General features: G+C 39.7%; 1 protein-coding gene across 9 annotated transcripts in view; it reads left to right on the top strand.

Annotated features, from left to right (window-relative positions):
* Nucleotides 1–213: 213 nt before the first annotated feature.
* The window catches only part of clip2 (CAP-GLY domain containing linker protein 2), a 49220-nt gene continuing 31362 nt past the window's right edge, over nucleotides 214–18071 (top strand). For 3 of the 9 annotated variants that reach the window (XM_044371512.1, XM_044371514.1, XM_044371518.1), the window contains exons 1-3: nucleotides 215–1125; nucleotides 2925–3152; nucleotides 13280–13785. In XM_044371512.1, coding sequence (XP_044227447.1) covers nucleotides 3038–3152; nucleotides 13280–13785 — 621 coding nt within the window. In that variant the 5' untranslated portion in view covers nucleotides 215–1125; nucleotides 2925–3037. Of the gene's footprint in view, nucleotides 1126–2924; nucleotides 3153–12846; nucleotides 13131–13279; nucleotides 13786–18071 lie in introns of those variants that run through there. The other 6 variants (XM_044371510.1, XM_044371511.1, XM_044371519.1 and 3 more) reach the window with 6 other exon arrangements.

Raw genomic sequence — 18071 nt, forward strand, 5'->3', positions numbered from 1 at the left:
TTTGCTTCACATTCTTCCTTACATATGTCTCAGATATCTCTAATCTGCTATAAACTGCCTACGCATACAGTTTGCCTGTGCTCTCTGACAGACTCTGCACCAAACTGCGCTCAGATTTTCCTCTATTTAACATTTCCCTGCTGACTGGTGGACTTGCTCACACATTTTTATGTTAATAAGATCTTTATATGGGATATTAGAAACCATTATTTAGTTCGGCATACGCACAATGTTTGAAACAGCTCTTCATTCGTGTAAAATTATGAATTGTGTAATTGGTACGCCAGATGTTCTCCAATGAAGATGCACTGTCGAAGGCGGATATAAAAACACTAGGGGTCGCATCATAAATGTTACATATTATTGCGGAAAATGTTGTTTTTGTTGATTTTATTCATGCCGAATTAAAAAGGGAGCACCAGTGATGGGAAAGGATATTGACTAATGCAATGTGAGTCATGTATTTTGACCGATGAACGAGTCCCATATTAAATCGCCGTACGTTTAAACGGACCACGTCACAGAGATGGGTTAGTCTGTAGTCTACTCATCTTTCCCCCAGGAGGCTCTGCTTCCCAGCCCCTTTGTTCAGTCTAGCCGGTGGGTTGAGTCACAGGGAGGCTGTGCTAACCCAACATATCCACACACACACATACACACACAGTGGGAACCGACAAGAGCAAGAAGAGACCGACAAAAAAAAGGGAGAGATTATCCAGGAGTACAGCGTTTTTAATCAGACCGCCAGACAGCAGGAAAAGTTGGTTTTCAGTGTTGCTGATGCTGCGTTTCGTTTCGGAAACCATCGGGACTCGTGTGCCAGTGTCCGGCCACTAAAACGGCGATTCATGTCGATTATCTGCGCTCTTTGGTAGCTGCTGTAGCTCTCATCCTGAAAATGAACCGGCGGGCCTGCTGCTAAACCATCACCGGTCTGTTGCTCAGTCTGTGCAGTTGTTGCCATCATCCACTGATCCACGCTGACTCCCCTTTCAGTTTCTGCTCAGCATCCATATTTGCATCCCAGGGAGTGGCAACCACTGATCCCCCCCTTTCCCTGGCAAGAAAATTCAAAGTTGGCCGCTTCTCGGACACTCCTCGGGCGCTTTAATTTCACATAGGAAGGTGAGTATTTTCCTGTATTAATGTACATTTGTATCATTTTTTCCGGGAGGGAGTCAGGGTTTAAGTGAAGGACAGTCTGGACCACGTTGCCGCAGTAGCTACAACAATGGATCAAACATTTTGTTGAGGTGCGCATTATCACACAAACGCTTTCAGCCTGTTTTCAGCGATATCAGGTGTCGACTGGAAAATTCATTCAGGCCTTTATGAAGAAGAATAGCTTAAGCTATCTTGAAATCACAGCAGTCGACACCCAGGGCCTCATTTTTTTTTTTTTTTTACTTCAGTTATAGCAAAAACCATCAGTCTCGACAGCTTTAATAAGACTGATCTAAAATTAAAATGCCCATTTTTCATTATCTGAATGTGGATAAAAAAATAATATATAAAATGATGAATAAGCTATGCCAGAAATCAGCTGGCTTTCTTTTCTAATTACCCAGTGTTTTAGTTTAAAAGCCTCCACCAGATGTGTGTTGTTTATTGTAGGCTCTAACAGCATTATTTCTCCTTAATGGTCTTTGGGCTATGATTTGTAGGCCATGCTCCACTTGGGCACCGGCCTACATTGACTCTCAGTCATATTATCACTCTGTTGAAATTGATAAGTTAACCATGAATGAATATATGAAGCAATGGGGCGTTATTAATAATAATAAATCAACTGTGACACATCCAATGATAATAACAATAGTTTGACTTATTGTAATTACCATGGATTACCAGGTGTTGATCAGGTTAACATGGATTCTTCCTAATTTATAGATAAACTGTCAAGTACAGACCCAAGTAAGACACAACTTAACTTGCCGTAGGAGTGTCTCCGTGTCATTACAGTCTGTGGTTGCTGATTAATGAGTTGTGGGCTCACCGCCTTGCTCAGGGGCACTGCAGCAGTAGTGTAGTATTACAACATGGTAACAGAGCCGACCTCTCATTCGTTTCTGTTTCTACCTTTAGGTCGCTGTAACCGGCTGTCAACACAAATGTGAATGTGTTTGTAGCCAGAAATAAACACATGTAATGCATGGTGTCGTTTCTGTCAGTGTTAACTCTTACTGTCAATATGAATCTTTGTTTTTTTTGTCATTACGTGGCTATATTGATATATAAAAATCACTCAAGGGAACTGTGGTTTCCTCTAAGCCACTGTTTCCCAACATTTTTCTATTACTCATGAACTCTAGTCATAATTTATGGCCTAGAATCAACATGAGTTGGGAGTAGTTCAACCAAAAAGTGATCTTTACTTCTTAGACTGTTTCATTTGAAGGCCTGAAGAGTAAGAGGTATTTCACATGAAAAAATTTTAAGAAGAAAAACATTTTTTGTAATATAAATGTTGCATTTTTCCTGCCTTATCCTTGGTTGCCCCTTAGATTGATCTAGTGACTTCTCAGGGGAACCTAACCCCTAGTTTGCTGCTCCAAGCAGATACTTTTAGTAAATAGTAGGTAGGAATGTAAGTTTGCACAAAATATGGTTGTTTCCAAACCATGATAAGATTGAAAAATGCTCAATGTTTGGAAATCTCTGGAAAAACACTGTGCTGTTTTGCTTTAGTGTACAAACAGCCACAAACACTGTGTGCACCCGTCCATAAACATTCAGTGAAATCCAGTTGTTGTTGTTGTTTTTGTTGTTGTCAGTTGTCCAACTTAGGTCTCCAACTGTCTGCTCCATTCATACAGGTTTCACAAGCTTGCACTTGAAAACATCACCCCCTTATTCTGCTTATTTATCATACTGTTAATTATTCCCACAGTTATCACTTCTTTCTCCCTCCCGTCTCATTCCAGCAGCTAAACATGGAGAGCGACAGCCACCGCTCCCGCATCTAGTGCCTGATCCACAAGCCTTCATCACCCAGGGAGGAGCTCTCAGGTCCTGGCCGTCTCCCTGCTACTGTAGAATGAATATGCTCAAATCCAGTGGACTGAAAATCCCTGGCCGCGGGCCCAAGCATTCCAGCCCAGTGGGAAGGACCTCAGCGGGTGGAACCTCTAGCCCTGTTGTCCCCAAAGACAGTAAGTTACTTCCTCCTCCTGACCCCATGTGGAAAATATGAGGAATTTCTGTCTTCCACTTATTTCTTCTCATCCCCGGAAGTGGCTTGGACCATTTATTTGTGTTAATGACTCACTAGAGCACAGCTGCGGTAGATTACATGCACACAGTTTCCAAAGTGTTTTTGTATGATGGCAAGAAAAGCATGGGATGAGCACCTTGTAGTGTGTTCCTGATCTTGGAAGTTAAGTCGGCCTTCCTTAAGGACCTGATTTTTGCTGGAAGTGTTTTCTTTAATTCATCTTCCAGTGGATTTACTCAGATCTACAATTCAGCTTTTCTTGTTGCTTTCAGCAGTTTGGATGCAGACGCTGCTCTCTCTCATTATATTTTATAGAAAATAGTAAATAATCATGTTTCAGCCAGAAAGGCATTCATTACACTTTATTCAATTCCACCAATTTTGGATTAATTTTCTCTCTGTTATATAAAGTGTGGCAACTGCTTATTTCATAGTTTGTGGGTTTATGCAGTTTTTCTCTTGTGCTATTTTAAAGGAGCACTAACTTTTTTTAATAATAATTACAATGGATTAAAGTTAGAGTCAGTCATTCTGGAGAAAGATTGTTGATATTCGAACTAAACACCCAAACAAATACACAACTCCCTTCGTGCTCCTTCAGAAACTCCGCCCCTCAAATTCATGGACACGCAATCGCCATGGCAACGACCAACAGAGAAATATGGCAGAATCCAGAGCGATGTGTCAGCTGTAGAGTCACTTCTGTTCCTCTCACACATTATCACGTCTCATGTGAGCACGACAGTTCATCCCCACACTCTCCGCCTCTCTGCGGCTTCCTAACTTCTCACTCGACCCACGTTCAGCGTCTCTGTCCACAGAAGGCAGCCGTCTGTTAGCTGCAGCTCCTGGGGAGCTGAGAGGACAACGACCAGACAAACTGCCTTCACCAGGCTGACTGACAACAGAAATTTACTGAACAAAAACAAGACAGAAACAGACTCAGAGTGTAAATAAACACAGAGGGTCTCTGTGAGACTGTCTCTGATTCAGTGTGGATTGATACATTTAATAAAAATCGAAGCAGATCTGCTCCATGAGAAAACACGAACACCCCCTGCTTCTGATTGGCTGGAGTAGTGTTGTGTGGCTCGCTCCACCACTGTGTTTACATGTCCATTTACAGAGCCAGTGCTTTGGATGGACAACAGATGTTTTTTTTTCAGCACACACACAGAACTGACAGCTAGCAGACCGTGAGGAGATATTTGATGAATTTGACAAAAAGTGTATCGGATTAGAATCGCTGACTTTACCTTTAAATGACCACGTGAAATGTGAAAGGGATCACCTGTAGTGACAAACCCACCTGACTCCACAGTTCCCCTCAGCACTACAGAGCACTTTAGCATCTCTCAGCTCATTATTTACTTCACTGTTTTGGTAAACCCTCACCGTTCTCATAAACCCTCTTTCCAGCTGCAGCAAACAGCTGATATCAGTGAAAAAAACTCTGATAAAGCCACTGTACACTACCCGTCCAGCACCAAAGGGCAGACAGACAAATTAAGCAACTAGCTGGTGAACATAGTGGAGAATTTAGCATCTAGAGAGCCAGATATTTCCCTTAGGAGTTGGTGGAGACCAAAACAGAGCTAAAAGGAGGGTGGATATTAGACTTACATTCATCAGGTGGTCAGAAACACAACTCCAAATGAATGCTAATGTTGCTCCGTGTCAGCTGAATGAGTAAACAAGCATCTTTTTGGCATATCAACTTTATACAGCGATATTTACAGGTAAATATGTCTGTGTTGTGTTTACAGCAGCCAAAAAATTAGTGGGTGCCGCTTTTATTCTATTCAGATACTGTTTTTATTGTAAAACGGAAGAAGATGTGAAGCAAAATAGCTTTTTATTTTAAAGTATGATGATATTCCCAGAAGGCCTTTTAAGCAAATATGTTTTCTGACCCACAGCACCAAAAAACAGCGCTTGAAAGCATTATCACCCACTTGCAGGGAATACAAAAATCCACAAATACAAGACAACTTTATTATGATTGACACAAAAAGAAAACCTGGAGAAAGAAAAAATGCAACAGAAATCTAAAAAGGTAGAAGAATGTAGCACATAAAATCGTTATACATGACTTCAACCTTACAGCTATTGAAACACTACCAACCAAAATGAGACGTTTCAGGAAAACAATCTAAAACAAAATTACAACCCCTGCCTGTAATCACAGCTGTTCTCACAGTTTTAGCTCACATGACAGCCCCGTCCCACCAGCTTCACACACATGTCAGTTCTCTTTCTGCTGAATTAAAGCTCCAGCTGAAGTGAACACAACAGAAGAATAGCCAGCCCACTTTGGCTGATAGTACACTTTTTTTTTTTCTCATTAGCATCAGTGTGTATGAGAGGCTTTTTTATCCGAGGCTGCCACAAGTGTGTCATGGTTCATGGTTACTGTGGAATTTCATGAGAGCGAGGGAAGAAAAAAAACAGTTTCAACACAGGAAGTGTAACATTTACTGAACCATATACTGTTACTAATTACTTCAGTGCACTGCCAGAGATCTTATTTAATATTATGTTGATGGTTTTCTTAATTTTGAGCTATTGCAGGGGCAGACCTAAACTGTGCAAGTGACTAATAAGATGTTAAAGTGGTGCAAATACCTGAAACCCTGCTCTAGTTCATATTTTCCTATGCTCCCTCTGGATGCTGCGAATGTTAAAGCAGCTTTAATTGATATTTTTATAATAACAGAGTATCAAATCACAATATGCAACATCAGAGGCGTCTCTCGTAGTGATGAACCTACAGAGAATTATCAGCCACTCTGCAAGCTCCCCTCGGCTTTACGGAGCTTTATAGTGAGTTTCAGCTCATTGTTTAGCTCTCTGGCTGCAACTTTACTGTTTTGGTTCACTCTCAAAGCTCTCATAGCGTTGTTTCAGCCGCAGCAGGCACCTGTTTTTAGGGGAAAAGCTCTAAAAAGTCTTTTTATTTATTCTCTTTCCAAATGTTTAGATTCTCTGTCTCCAGCTTCTTAAATGTGAACATTTTCTGGTTTCTTTAGTTCTTTATGACAGTAAACTGAATATCTTTGAGTTGTGGACTGTTGGTCGGGACAAAACAAAAACATCTGAGGTTGCATCTTGCAGCTTTGGGAAATAATGATTGAGATTTTTCACCGTTTTCTGACATTTTAAAGACTAAAGGACTAATCGATGAATTAAGAAAATGACAGATTAATCGATAACAGAAGTAATTGTCGGTTGCAATAAGCAACTGTTCTTCAACGTCAAAGGGTAGGATGTGTCAGTGTTGGGTTCACTACTTGTTTCTGCTGCCCTTAAATGGCCAAAAAATCAGTTAATGCAGGTTTAAATTAAAGTTAGATGTGAAGGACACTGTTTAAATCTGTTTCTGCCTCAGAAATGAAAAAATCTAGTGCAATAGCAAGATATGAATATTCGTCTCAAACTGTGTGTGACAACACTGTTGATGCCTATAAATCTGTGAACTATGTCCTCAGAGACTTATTTGAAAAGCTGTTTGAATGTTATAAAACACATTTCAAAGAACATTAAGCATATTCTTTCCACACTTTGTTAAATCCATTTATACAGTGAGCGGTGTGAGAGAAAGGAAACACAAATTGCTTTCATTTGGCCGTCCAAGTCTGTGTTTGGGCCCGGAGGTCATTTTTGTTTCTCTCTTTGTTGAGGGCAGAACAGCTCAAATTGTGTTTGAAATCATCCTGAACTCCATTACCAGCTCAAAACGTTAATCCCTTAATGTTGCACACAGACCGAAGCCTGTTGCTCGGGGCTTTTCATCTGCTAGGTAGCTGTCCTTATGTGACTAGTGCTCATCACATCAAGAACTGAATTCTTGACTGTGGTTTTAAACAGTCTGTTTCTAACACGAAGGGACTCATAAGTTTGCTCGCATCCTGTTTATCAGCAAAAGAAAATACACAATCGTGACTAATGAAGCATTGCTTTCGTTCCCCAGTCTCGTACTTTATGCATGTAAACACTGTATGGAGTGATCCTGTGTTACCATGCTAGTGGGGGAAATATAGTATTTTCTATGGCAGGCGGCTTTTTCATTTATGACCAGTGACAATGTATTTAAAAATAATCTTTAATTATCATTCTTATTAGCCAGAATGCAAGTACAGATATGTTGAATTTTAATTCTGACTGGTCACATTGTAATTCATGCATTTGTGTTGAAATGGCTTCCCCTAAATATCTTTTTTTAAGATATCCAAAACATTTTGGTAGATATATGAATTATATAAAGATATATGAACTATAAAATACGTGAAAAACCATCAAACTGCACTTTTAAAGTCATGCAGAGTAGCTGAGATCAGGTCTGTCCAATACTTAAGGAGCAACTAGATCACATAGGAGCCTTTTTTGAGCTTTTTGAGGCAGATCCTTTTATAAGTGCGATTAATTCCAGGTTTAACGTCTCTGTCGGCCAGTTGGCTGGTTAGCCAGTCAGCCTACCTGGTTTAAATAGGAGGATACCTTGTGCCCTTGATTATTATGATTTATTTATTTTTTTCAAGAATCATGTTACCTCAAGTTGGCTATAAAACACTAATAAGATATCGGTGGGATATTACCGATGCCTCAGTAATTAGATAAAGGGATTAGTTTCCTGTCCCAGATAGTCTTAACTCTGACCTGGCCTAGTACTCAAACTCTCAACCCTCTTGTTTGTTGGTTCTAGCTGGGAAGATTTTGGGAAGCGGCCATGGTGTCGGAAGTTGGCAGAGTATACTTTTTCTAAATTTAAAGAAGTGTTTCAGCCTCTTGAGGAAGCTGTAGCCGTGTAGGAAGCGAATAGAGGAAAGCATCTCAGCCTTTCCTCTGCATCATTTGATGAGAAAATAACAGCCACCTCTCGTGATGCCACGTCTCCTGTGAACCTCGAAAGCTGGTGTCAAATCAGAAATATCTGCCTTTTTGGAAAGATATAAATTCTTGTATTTGTTTGACTCCTTAGAGTTCACAGTTTTCATACAGTACACACCCGTACTTACTGCACCATGACTTTACATCTCTCTGACATCGGAAATATTACAGTTTCTGTACCTTCAATATTCAACAACAATTCGACAGCAATAGACATGATTTCAACCTCTCCAGCTCTCTGTTAAGACTTTTTTTCTTTTACACAACTACTTCTGTGACTCTTTTGTGTTAAGTGCAGCACCATGAATGCCTTGGAGGAGAGACTGTCCCAAAATGTGCCTTGGTTATAATTTGTATAGCCTACTTATCGAGTCTTGTCTCTTATGGCAGGATTTTCGCCCCGCCCTCAGGTGTGGCTATTTGTAACAGTTATAAAGACCTAAATTTAGACTTGGTTAGACATCACTTGATAAGAACTGGTTCGTTTCAAGCGGTTTTAAGCCACAAGCATCCACCTAAAGGTTATAAACGACATGGAAGCACAACAATCAAAACTTCTCATGATGTATTTGTCTTGCTTATTGTGACAGCGGGTTTTGTGTCAAGAGGTTTGAAGAGAAAAATGCTCTAAAAATGGACTCAGAGGATTAAAATCTCACCACAGTATATGTAAATTTATATCAAGATATCGTGATATAGTGAATTTTGGTAGAAACTCATTTGAGAAACGTAGATAACCACATGTTAATATCTGCTTCTGGCAAATCCAGTGATTCATCACCTTTATGCAACAGTCATGTAAATCCAATAATGCCATAAATCAGTCCTGCTCATTAATGTGCAACATGGCCCACAATGAGAGGGAGAGAGAGCTACCGCAATAGAAACGGCAAATTCCACAATTGGATCCATGATCGGATATTTGTGTGTATCCCATAATAGTTGTTTCACATCAGTTGTTAAACGGTGGGTTGCCTGTTGAAACTGCTCTTTGTGTCCGTAGTTTTATACCTTATAAGTGCTTAATAGCAACAGTCGTTCCATAACTTGCAGTTCACTCTGATCAAAATTGATCACAGACATTATTATGTCAGCTGGAATGAAGAGAACAGTACATTCCTTGTAAATAACGTGACTGAAGGCAAATTCACTCCCAGAACAGAACAAAATAGAGCTTTTATGATTTTGGTTCAGTGTCATTTGACCTCACGTTGCACCAAAACCTGAAAACACTCCTCTTTCAAAACTGATACTATTAGAAAACTGCAACTGTGTTGTTTACATTAGCAAGATTTTTTTTACAGTGAATCACCTCTTACGTGAAAAATAAAGAAGGTCAACCACATCACAGAGCTCATGCCTATCAGGTGAAAGAAAGTTTAATCATTTTCAGTTTAATCCCTTTTCCTGTTCTTCTCATCTCCAACCATTGTTGCCAAAATCTCAAAGGTTCCTTAAACACTGTCCAGTGAACAAACTATCGAACCATGTGATGAAACAAGCCTTAGATTACAGTTGCAATTAACAATTATTTACATTATCAACTAGTCTGTGGATTATTTCATGAATTAGTCAATAAAAGTCTATAAAATATATATAAAATATTTGAAAATGGTGAAAAATGTTGATACAAATTGCATAACGCAACCTAAAATATGTTGTTTTGTCCCAAAGAAGAGTCCACAATCCAAAGATACTCAGTTTACCATCATAGAGGACTGAAGAAACCAGAAAATATTCACGTTTAAGAAGCTGGAACCATAGAACATAGCATTTTTTCTTAAAAGAAAAAAAAGATTATCCAAATAGCTGTTGATTAACTTTTTGTCGAATGACTAATCAATCTTTGCAGCTCTATCCAAGATCTCCTGTAACTTGGCAACATGAGGCCAAATCAACCAAATACAAACATGCAACCAAGGAAATGTATCTACTGCTGTTGAAAACACAGAGAAAGAAATGTGATTTAATTACAGCCTTGTAATAACCCACCAGTGATCTGTTCTCCCTGTTTACTGAAAGTTTGACCCAAAAAAGTTTAATTGGTCATTTGAAGAGATAATAATACCACTGAAAACCTGTTTGTGCTGATTTGTCCCTCAAATGTGGGACATAACTTGTGGATGTTGATGTCCTTCATGTCTACAATGATATTAGATCGAATCACAGTACATTTAAAAGCAACAAATTGATCAAAAGTCAAAAACATTCAAGCTCAACCCCCTCCATCTGTTACAGTCTGTGCCGCTCAGCCTTACACAGCTGCCACAGTCACTGCCGAAGACAACAACACAATGTCAGCTTTGACTGACTGATAAGCCCAATTTAAAACAAAAAGAACAAATGAGGGAGTGAAGATGATAGTCATTGTGGAAAATGATCATAAATAAGCAGACTTAAAGAGGCCAGAGAAAGAGGTATGTGTGTAAGCAAAGCGGGGAGAGATGGGGGGATAATTGGGAGGAGGAGGAGGAGGAGGGACGGGAGGAAGCTGTAGAGGTTTCATTGTGCAGAGCTGATGAATAGTGGGATTCAGATGGTGGTGGGAGGTGGCCAAGCACAATAGTGAAAGTAAAGGCTGTGTTTCCAGTCTTCCTTCTGCCGAGGATCCTTTTACCCTCGCTCTCTTGTTGCCGCAGCAACCCAAATCATGGGTTACTCAGGTTTTTTAAACGCCACGCTGGGTTTGCTGGCCTGGATCAGATGTTGCATTGCTTTTACAAAAATCACTGTACAGTAATTAATAACCGCCATGTATTAGAGGTCATATAATGTTCCTAAAGGCACTTGTAACACAATAACAGTGTAATTTTCTCTGCTTATCGCAGCTATAACTGCATCAGCATATACTGTATATATGGTCAATAAATGCATACATACAAGAAAATGCAGCAACTAGTTACTTAATGGAACGACTAGTTAATTAATGGATTACTCGATTGACAGAAAATTGATCAGCAACTGTTTTGATAATCAAATAATCATTTTAGTCATTTATTAAGCAAAAATACCAAACATTTGCTGGGTGCAGCTTCTCAGTATCTTTGGGTTTTGGACTGTTCAGACAAAACAAGACATTTATTTAGACGGCACAATGGGCACTAAGAAATTGTAAAATGCATTTTCCACTATTTTCTGACGATTTACAGTGAAAAGTCCCCATTACATTATTTGTGCACAGACAAGTTTATTTTTACACTGGAAAATCCGCTCAGTACAGTTATTTGACACAGTTCTTATAAATAATAAATAAATGTAATGGATGATGATGTGTTTTTTTGTTTTGTTTATGTAAAAATAATGATATATACATATATCTTGGCTGGTCTATATGATCATCAACTTTTTTGTGGGTGCAGTATGAGAAATGTAGGATCCTGTGTTTTTGGGGCTTGACCCATATTAGGGACTAATGCATAAAAATATGTCTCTTGAAAGTCCCCGGTAATTATGCAAATGCAATATTAAATTGCTGAAATACTTTTTTTTTTACACTATAGAATAGGATTTTATATTTGTGAAATCCTCCACAGTACCATATGATATGGTGCCTTATGATAAGGTCATCTGAGGAGATGTGTGTTCACTGGAAGCTAAAATTAACTGACTTTCCCACCAGTGATATCTCTTTAAAGCGTATCAAGTTACAATTTGATCTTAAAGGTGCAGTGTGTAGAATTTAGTAGCGTCTAGCAGAACAGACTTGGCAGAAATGGAAGATAATATTCATAAGTATATTTTAATTAGTGTATAATCATCAACCTACCCACTGTAGGTTCTCTCACATGCTTGTGGGAGGGGGAGGGGCATTCACCGCCAGATGCCACTAAATCCTACACACTGGTCCTTTGAGAATGCATTTTACTATATAATTTTCAGTATTTACTGTTTAAGACATTTTCACAGATTAGAAATAATTGTCAATCATACATTTTTTTTTTTTATCTCTGGATGATTTTGACATAATTAAATCAAAATCAATGAGAAATGACTGAATGATAACAGAAATGTTGGATGATAACTTTGTTAGCTGGAAGGTTTTCTTGGTTATATTTTCAAACCATCACTGAAACTGTGATCCAGCCGAGCTGCAGGAAACGCTGCTGCGCCCCAGGCCACATTCATTTTGACACATTACCGATCGATGAGAGACCTGGCTGCTCCCATGTTCAGACTGTCAATATCTTATGGTCAGCTGACATTTTTGTGTGAAATGTTACAGTACAATACAAAACGAGGCGAGAGCAAATGGACTACACTTTGGAAAATGTCTCTTCTTAAAATAATCACTTGGGATTTTGCAAAATTGTCAGCGACAGTTTTCCCCCAAAATAAACATCCACCAGAAGCAGCACATTCCTAAAAACTTTCAAACTGTATCATCAAGTGAAAACCTCTTTGAAGTTTTACCAATTTGCATTCATGCCGAATGTGTCTCTCATAACAACATATGGGAGCAATTGGGGCAGAAAGAAAGCACAACCATTGGGGGCCCACAAAGCCCCAGGCCCTCTCTTAGGGTGTTGGGGAGACAGCCCTGGCACCAACCATTCCTGCACACACACACACACACACACACACACACAAACACTCACCCACATACTCATACATACACAGATAAACACAGACTTTTACTGGCAGTGCGGTGCAGTAGACCGCGTGCTAATGGTGCCCTGCTCAGTTTACAGGCTGCTGTGGAAAAAAACAGACCCAGCTCATCTGTGTGTCAAACAGATGATATCACAGGGCTGAGAGGCAGGGTTAATCACCACCGGTATATCACAGATACGTCTCTCTGACCCACTTTTCAGGAATTAGAGAAACACCTAATCTTGCACAAATTGTACAGTTGTGCTGCTATGCTGCCACACAAGCAGTTTTTTTTTTTTTTGTTTTTTTTTTGCCAGCATGACACGGTCAAACAGGATGAATAGTGTGAAGGCGATTCTGCTGGACTGAATGGGGATGTCCTCACAATGTATGCAGTGTTTAGAAGGTTGTGGCTTGGAGAATGTGATTACAATAACAAGTACTGATCTACTTTCCATGCACATGTTACAACATTACTTTTATTTCAGTACTGTTCAAGTTTCTTGCCATTGGGACCTGCTTTTGTTTTTGTTATATGGACACTGTATAACATGTAAAATAATATATAATATGTCTCTTTTTCTCCAGATGCTCCACTCAAGCCCATCACACCAACTAAAATCTCAGAAGAAGGCGATGATGTTTTGGGGGATTACACAGTGGGTGAGCAGGTCTGGGTCAACGGTGTCAAACCAGGAGTTATTGCCTACCTAGGGGAGACCCAGTTTGCCCCGGGACAGTGGGCAGGCGTGATACTGAATGACCTAGTTGGCAAAAACGATGGTTCAGTGGGCGGCGTGCGCTACTTTGAGTGCCAGCCCCTCCAGGGCATCTTCACGCGACCCTCGAAGCTCAACCGACAGCCAGTGGGAGAGGGGAGCGACAGCCACTCCACTGACTCACTCTCTGCCCAGAATCAGACTCAGCAAGGCGGCAGTGGTGCCCCTCCTGGCCAGCGGGTGGTAGTGCCACTCAGAGAGGGCTTGCTCAACAGCGCCGTGAAAACGGGCAACGAGTCGGGGTCCAACATGTCTGACAGTGGTTCGGTTAAGAAAGCTGGAGATAAGGATCTTCGAGTCGGAGATCGAGTTTTAGTAAGTAACTTTGTGGTCATTGTGGTTTTTTTTTTTTGCTGTAATCATGTTCATACTGAGAACCCTTCTTAACACACTTTCAATGTAAATGATGGGGGACAAAATCCCACAGCCCTCCTTCCATGCAAAAATGGATTGAAAGTTTATTTGATGATGGCTTCACTTGTCTAAATTTGTCTGATTAACTTGTATATTGTATATCGTTCAAAAGTTTTGTCTTTTTAGTTCCAAATTCCCTCTTGTTGTTATGATCGTTCCACCGCAGCTTAACAGGAAAACAATGTCTGTCAAGACTCTAACAGAGAATTTTTTTACTGAAAAGACTAACTGTGTGAGATATCCACTGTATTTTTGGGGGGATTTTGTTCCCCATCACTTACATTTTTGAGGGTATCTTCAAACGGTCAGTATAAACAGGACAAATGATTACAGCGAGCAAAACATGTTTCGATGCTCATTTGGGCACCTGACTGTTGTTTTGAGAATGACTTGAAAAATAATGAACCCATCCTTTAAATCAGTTTTCAGTAAATATTTGAGAGTAAGGTAATCCATAGTAGCTGAAAGTAATTAGATGATGTTTCAAAGTCTCACTGGGCGGCTAATTACAATTTAATGCAGGCCTCAGTAAAGATGGATTCATGCAGTGTAATGTGATACATGATTGATCCTCAAGGGGAGGAACCGTTTTTCCTTACTCTGTCTATTACAACCTCCACCCAGCCTTAATCGTTCAGCTGGTCAAAATGTCCATGGTCATGGTAAACTTCTGCAGGAAGAACATTTTGCTTATTTTCTCATTGACCCCTATTAGCGCATATGATTTTCACTACATGTAAGTATTTGCCCTGGGTCACATTGCTTCCCATTTACTGATGGGCACAGGGGATAGTTACATCAGACCCTGTGCAGTTGGAAACTGGGAGCTCAAGAAGCCTTCCTACTGGTCAATATTGTAAATCACTCTGGATTACTTTCAGCACTTAAGAGAGGAGAGACCACAGCTGACACATTGATCAGTGAATCCATCTATTTCCTAAGCTTCTCCTGTGTAATCTATCTTAATGTGGTGGCTTGTGATGTGCTGTTATCCAGTTGTCTCACGCCCCCCTCCTCAGCTGTTGGAAATACAACACCGCTTCAAAAATGTTGCAAAATGAGCACAAAGTGTGAAACTCAGATTATGCATTGTATACACAAAGTAAAGATTATTTTCCTCTGCAAGGTATTGAATTGTGATAGTAGCAGGAGTAGGGAACACCGTTTTCTTGCACATTTTGTTGAACTTGAGGCATCTTTGGCACGTAAACCAATACCCGGTCCTGCTCTCTTGCAGAGTAGTAATCTTGAAGGTCAAACTTTGCTGATGACTAAATAGTGGTCATCTAGACATTTCCTCATGTAATTCAGAATGTTGCTCAAAAGAGCTGCAGAAATGTTTCCCAACAGAGAGACGACCTCAGAGGCTAAACACATGATTACTGTCTCCATTTGCCTTGGCACCTTTGACGCCTGAGCACCCACAGGAAGCACAAAACCCTTTTTTGTTTCTCGTCTGCTAGCTTTGATATTTAACCAGAGGCCGTCTCTGCGACTGGAGAGTTTGGTAGAGGTTTCTTTTTCTGTCAGTGGGGTTGCATGTGATGTGGCTGGTGTTATATTTGCATGTTTTGAGAGCCACTCAAATTGCTGCCAGTCAATGAAATTCTCCCTTTACACAAGCATAACCTGATCGTAGTAGCTTCAGCTGGGTGTACATGCAATCTGAATGATTTCATTAAACAGAATTAGAAAGAAATTAAAAAATCATGCTGCAACATCAAAAAGAATAAATTAGCTTTTTTCCAAATTGAATTTCATGCAGTATGAGTCATGCAAATGTTAGACCAACCACAGATTTTACTGGCTGATACTCTTTAATAACATGTTCATTCACTTATAATAACTTCATTCAAAACAAGTCTTACATTTTTTCTACATCAGTCCCTTATGACATGTTTCATCATGTCTACAGCCATGCTAACAGCTCTGTGAGTCTGTACTTTGAGCTAAATGCTATCATCAGCATGCTAATCTGCTCACAATGACAGTGCTAAAATGCTAACATCCTGCATGTTAAGCAGACATAATGTTTACCATGTTCACCATCTTAGTTTAGCATTTAAAAAACATGCTAGCATTTGCTAAGTAGCACTAACACAAAGTATAGCTGAGGCTCATGGGAAAGTCATTCATTTTGCAAGTATATAACTGATTTAGTAGATTAATGTGAATGTAAGTACCAGATTTCATGGTATTCCACCCAAAAGTTGCTGAGACATTTTACTCAAAGGAACAAATATGAAAATCATGGTGATGCTAGAGGAAAAGTCAGAGGAAGTCATTAAGATACATCATCTGGAGACTATGAACGCCATCTCAAAATTTAGTAGTTGTTGAGATATTTCAGTCTGGTCTAAACCGACATTTCCAGGTCTTTATTTTAATCTGGGGTTTTACCAGAATATGGTGCATGATTTACAGTTAAAAATAAACTCCATAAAAACTCCTTATTTAACTCATACTGACTGCAGCACCTCAGTTCAGCCTCTGTCTGAAACAGGCTGTTTTAGCTCCTGTCTCTTTAAGGACCCCCTCCCAAGGAGCCCACTCTGTTCTGATTGGCCAGTTCTTGGAAGCTGCCCCTCCGCAGACATCCGCTGGTGCTGGAGGCTAAGTAAACAAACCACGCAACAAACTTTTCTTGCTCTTTACTGGAAATATCAGCTTCTCAAACACATCCGTACATAGTCGAGCCAAAATTGATTCCGAAATATGAGTGGGCAACTCAAACAGCACATGGAAAAACCTTAGCAACAACCATAGCAAAAAAAGCTACGGAACAGACGGCCGTCTATGGCCATGTGCGACAAGCTGACGTCAGCTCATCAAGGTAAAAAAAAACATTGCAAATGAAGCATTATAGCAGGTTGAAGCCCTGGCTTTTGACTTGCAGGGAGCATTTCTACACATGTTAACCTCAAGTTCTGGAAGTTTCACCATGTTTAACATAGATATCCAACATCATAACAGTATATAAATAATAGAAAATCACAAACAGCATAATACATACCCTTTAACTCATATGGAACTATTCTATCTTGACTACCTTCTTAGTACAACTTTTAGGTGAGATTGGCAGTAACAGGGAAGAGGATGGGGCTTGTAACTGACTGGCTGTCTCAGCACTGCTGGCACTGTGACACTGAGTGACTGAGACATCACACCATCATGCTGACAGAAAACCAGCTCAGTTTAATGTTTTGTGACACCACAGTGTTTCTTTCCATGCTTTTGTCTTTGGTTTAGGTGAAGGACAAATCAGCGGAGGAATGGAATATTAATTTGACAATGGAAAGATGAAAAGTGACTCACCGTACCCTTTTTTATTTGTACTGCTAAATCCAGCAGTCTATCATGGATTCATGTATGGGACCTGGGCGCACTCTAGAAATAAGCATTGATTTTTGGAAGATAATGGTTTTTAAACATTTGGTAATAAATATTTATCTGTAAAAAAGAACAGATGTGCTAAAACATCTGTGCTGTTTTTTACACTTTCCCACATCCTGTACATTCTGCATATTACTGTGACAACTGCCAGGAAATGGGATTACAGTAATGGAAGTAACCCTACATGTAAGCTATCACAGATGTTGTAGAGATACTGGTAAGAAAAAAAAAGGAAATGCATGGTGGATTTAAAAAAAAAAGTAAGTAAGTAAGAAGAGCAAAATGTCACAAACATAATTTTAACAAATGTTAAGTGACGTTAAGTTTAATTACAGCAATATCTTACATATTTTGACATGTTAGGCTGAAGTGTGTTCCCTTGGTTTGGCATTTTATTTCTAAAATGGTAGGTTTTCATCTTCTTAGATATTTAAGGAAATGGTGACAAGTAGGATATTTATACATGTTGATGAGTTTTTGTTTCTCATACATGTGGTCTCCATGTGTGGAAGACATTCAGCAGCTGTCGGCTGTCTCAAGGGCCAGCGTGTGTGGATTTTAGACTGTCTTCCTAAGAGGAAACTCAGTGTGTCGGACTGGGAAGCGACTATGTGGCACCCTGAATACGCAGATGGCAGATGATTTTTCCCTTTTGAATCAAAGTTCACATTTCTTGAGATAACCTGGTTCAAATACAAAAGTGACATGTACAGTTATAAACTATAGTATATGAACTGTCCTGTGACCTGTCTATTTACTAGATTTATGATAGTTTTGCACAGTAGAAACTCTGA

This window comes from Thunnus albacares, chromosome 13, assembly GCF_914725855.1.
Source record: "Thunnus albacares chromosome 13, fThuAlb1.1, whole genome shotgun sequence".
Lineage (NCBI taxonomy): Eukaryota > Metazoa > Chordata > Actinopteri > Scombriformes > Scombridae > Thunnus > Thunnus albacares.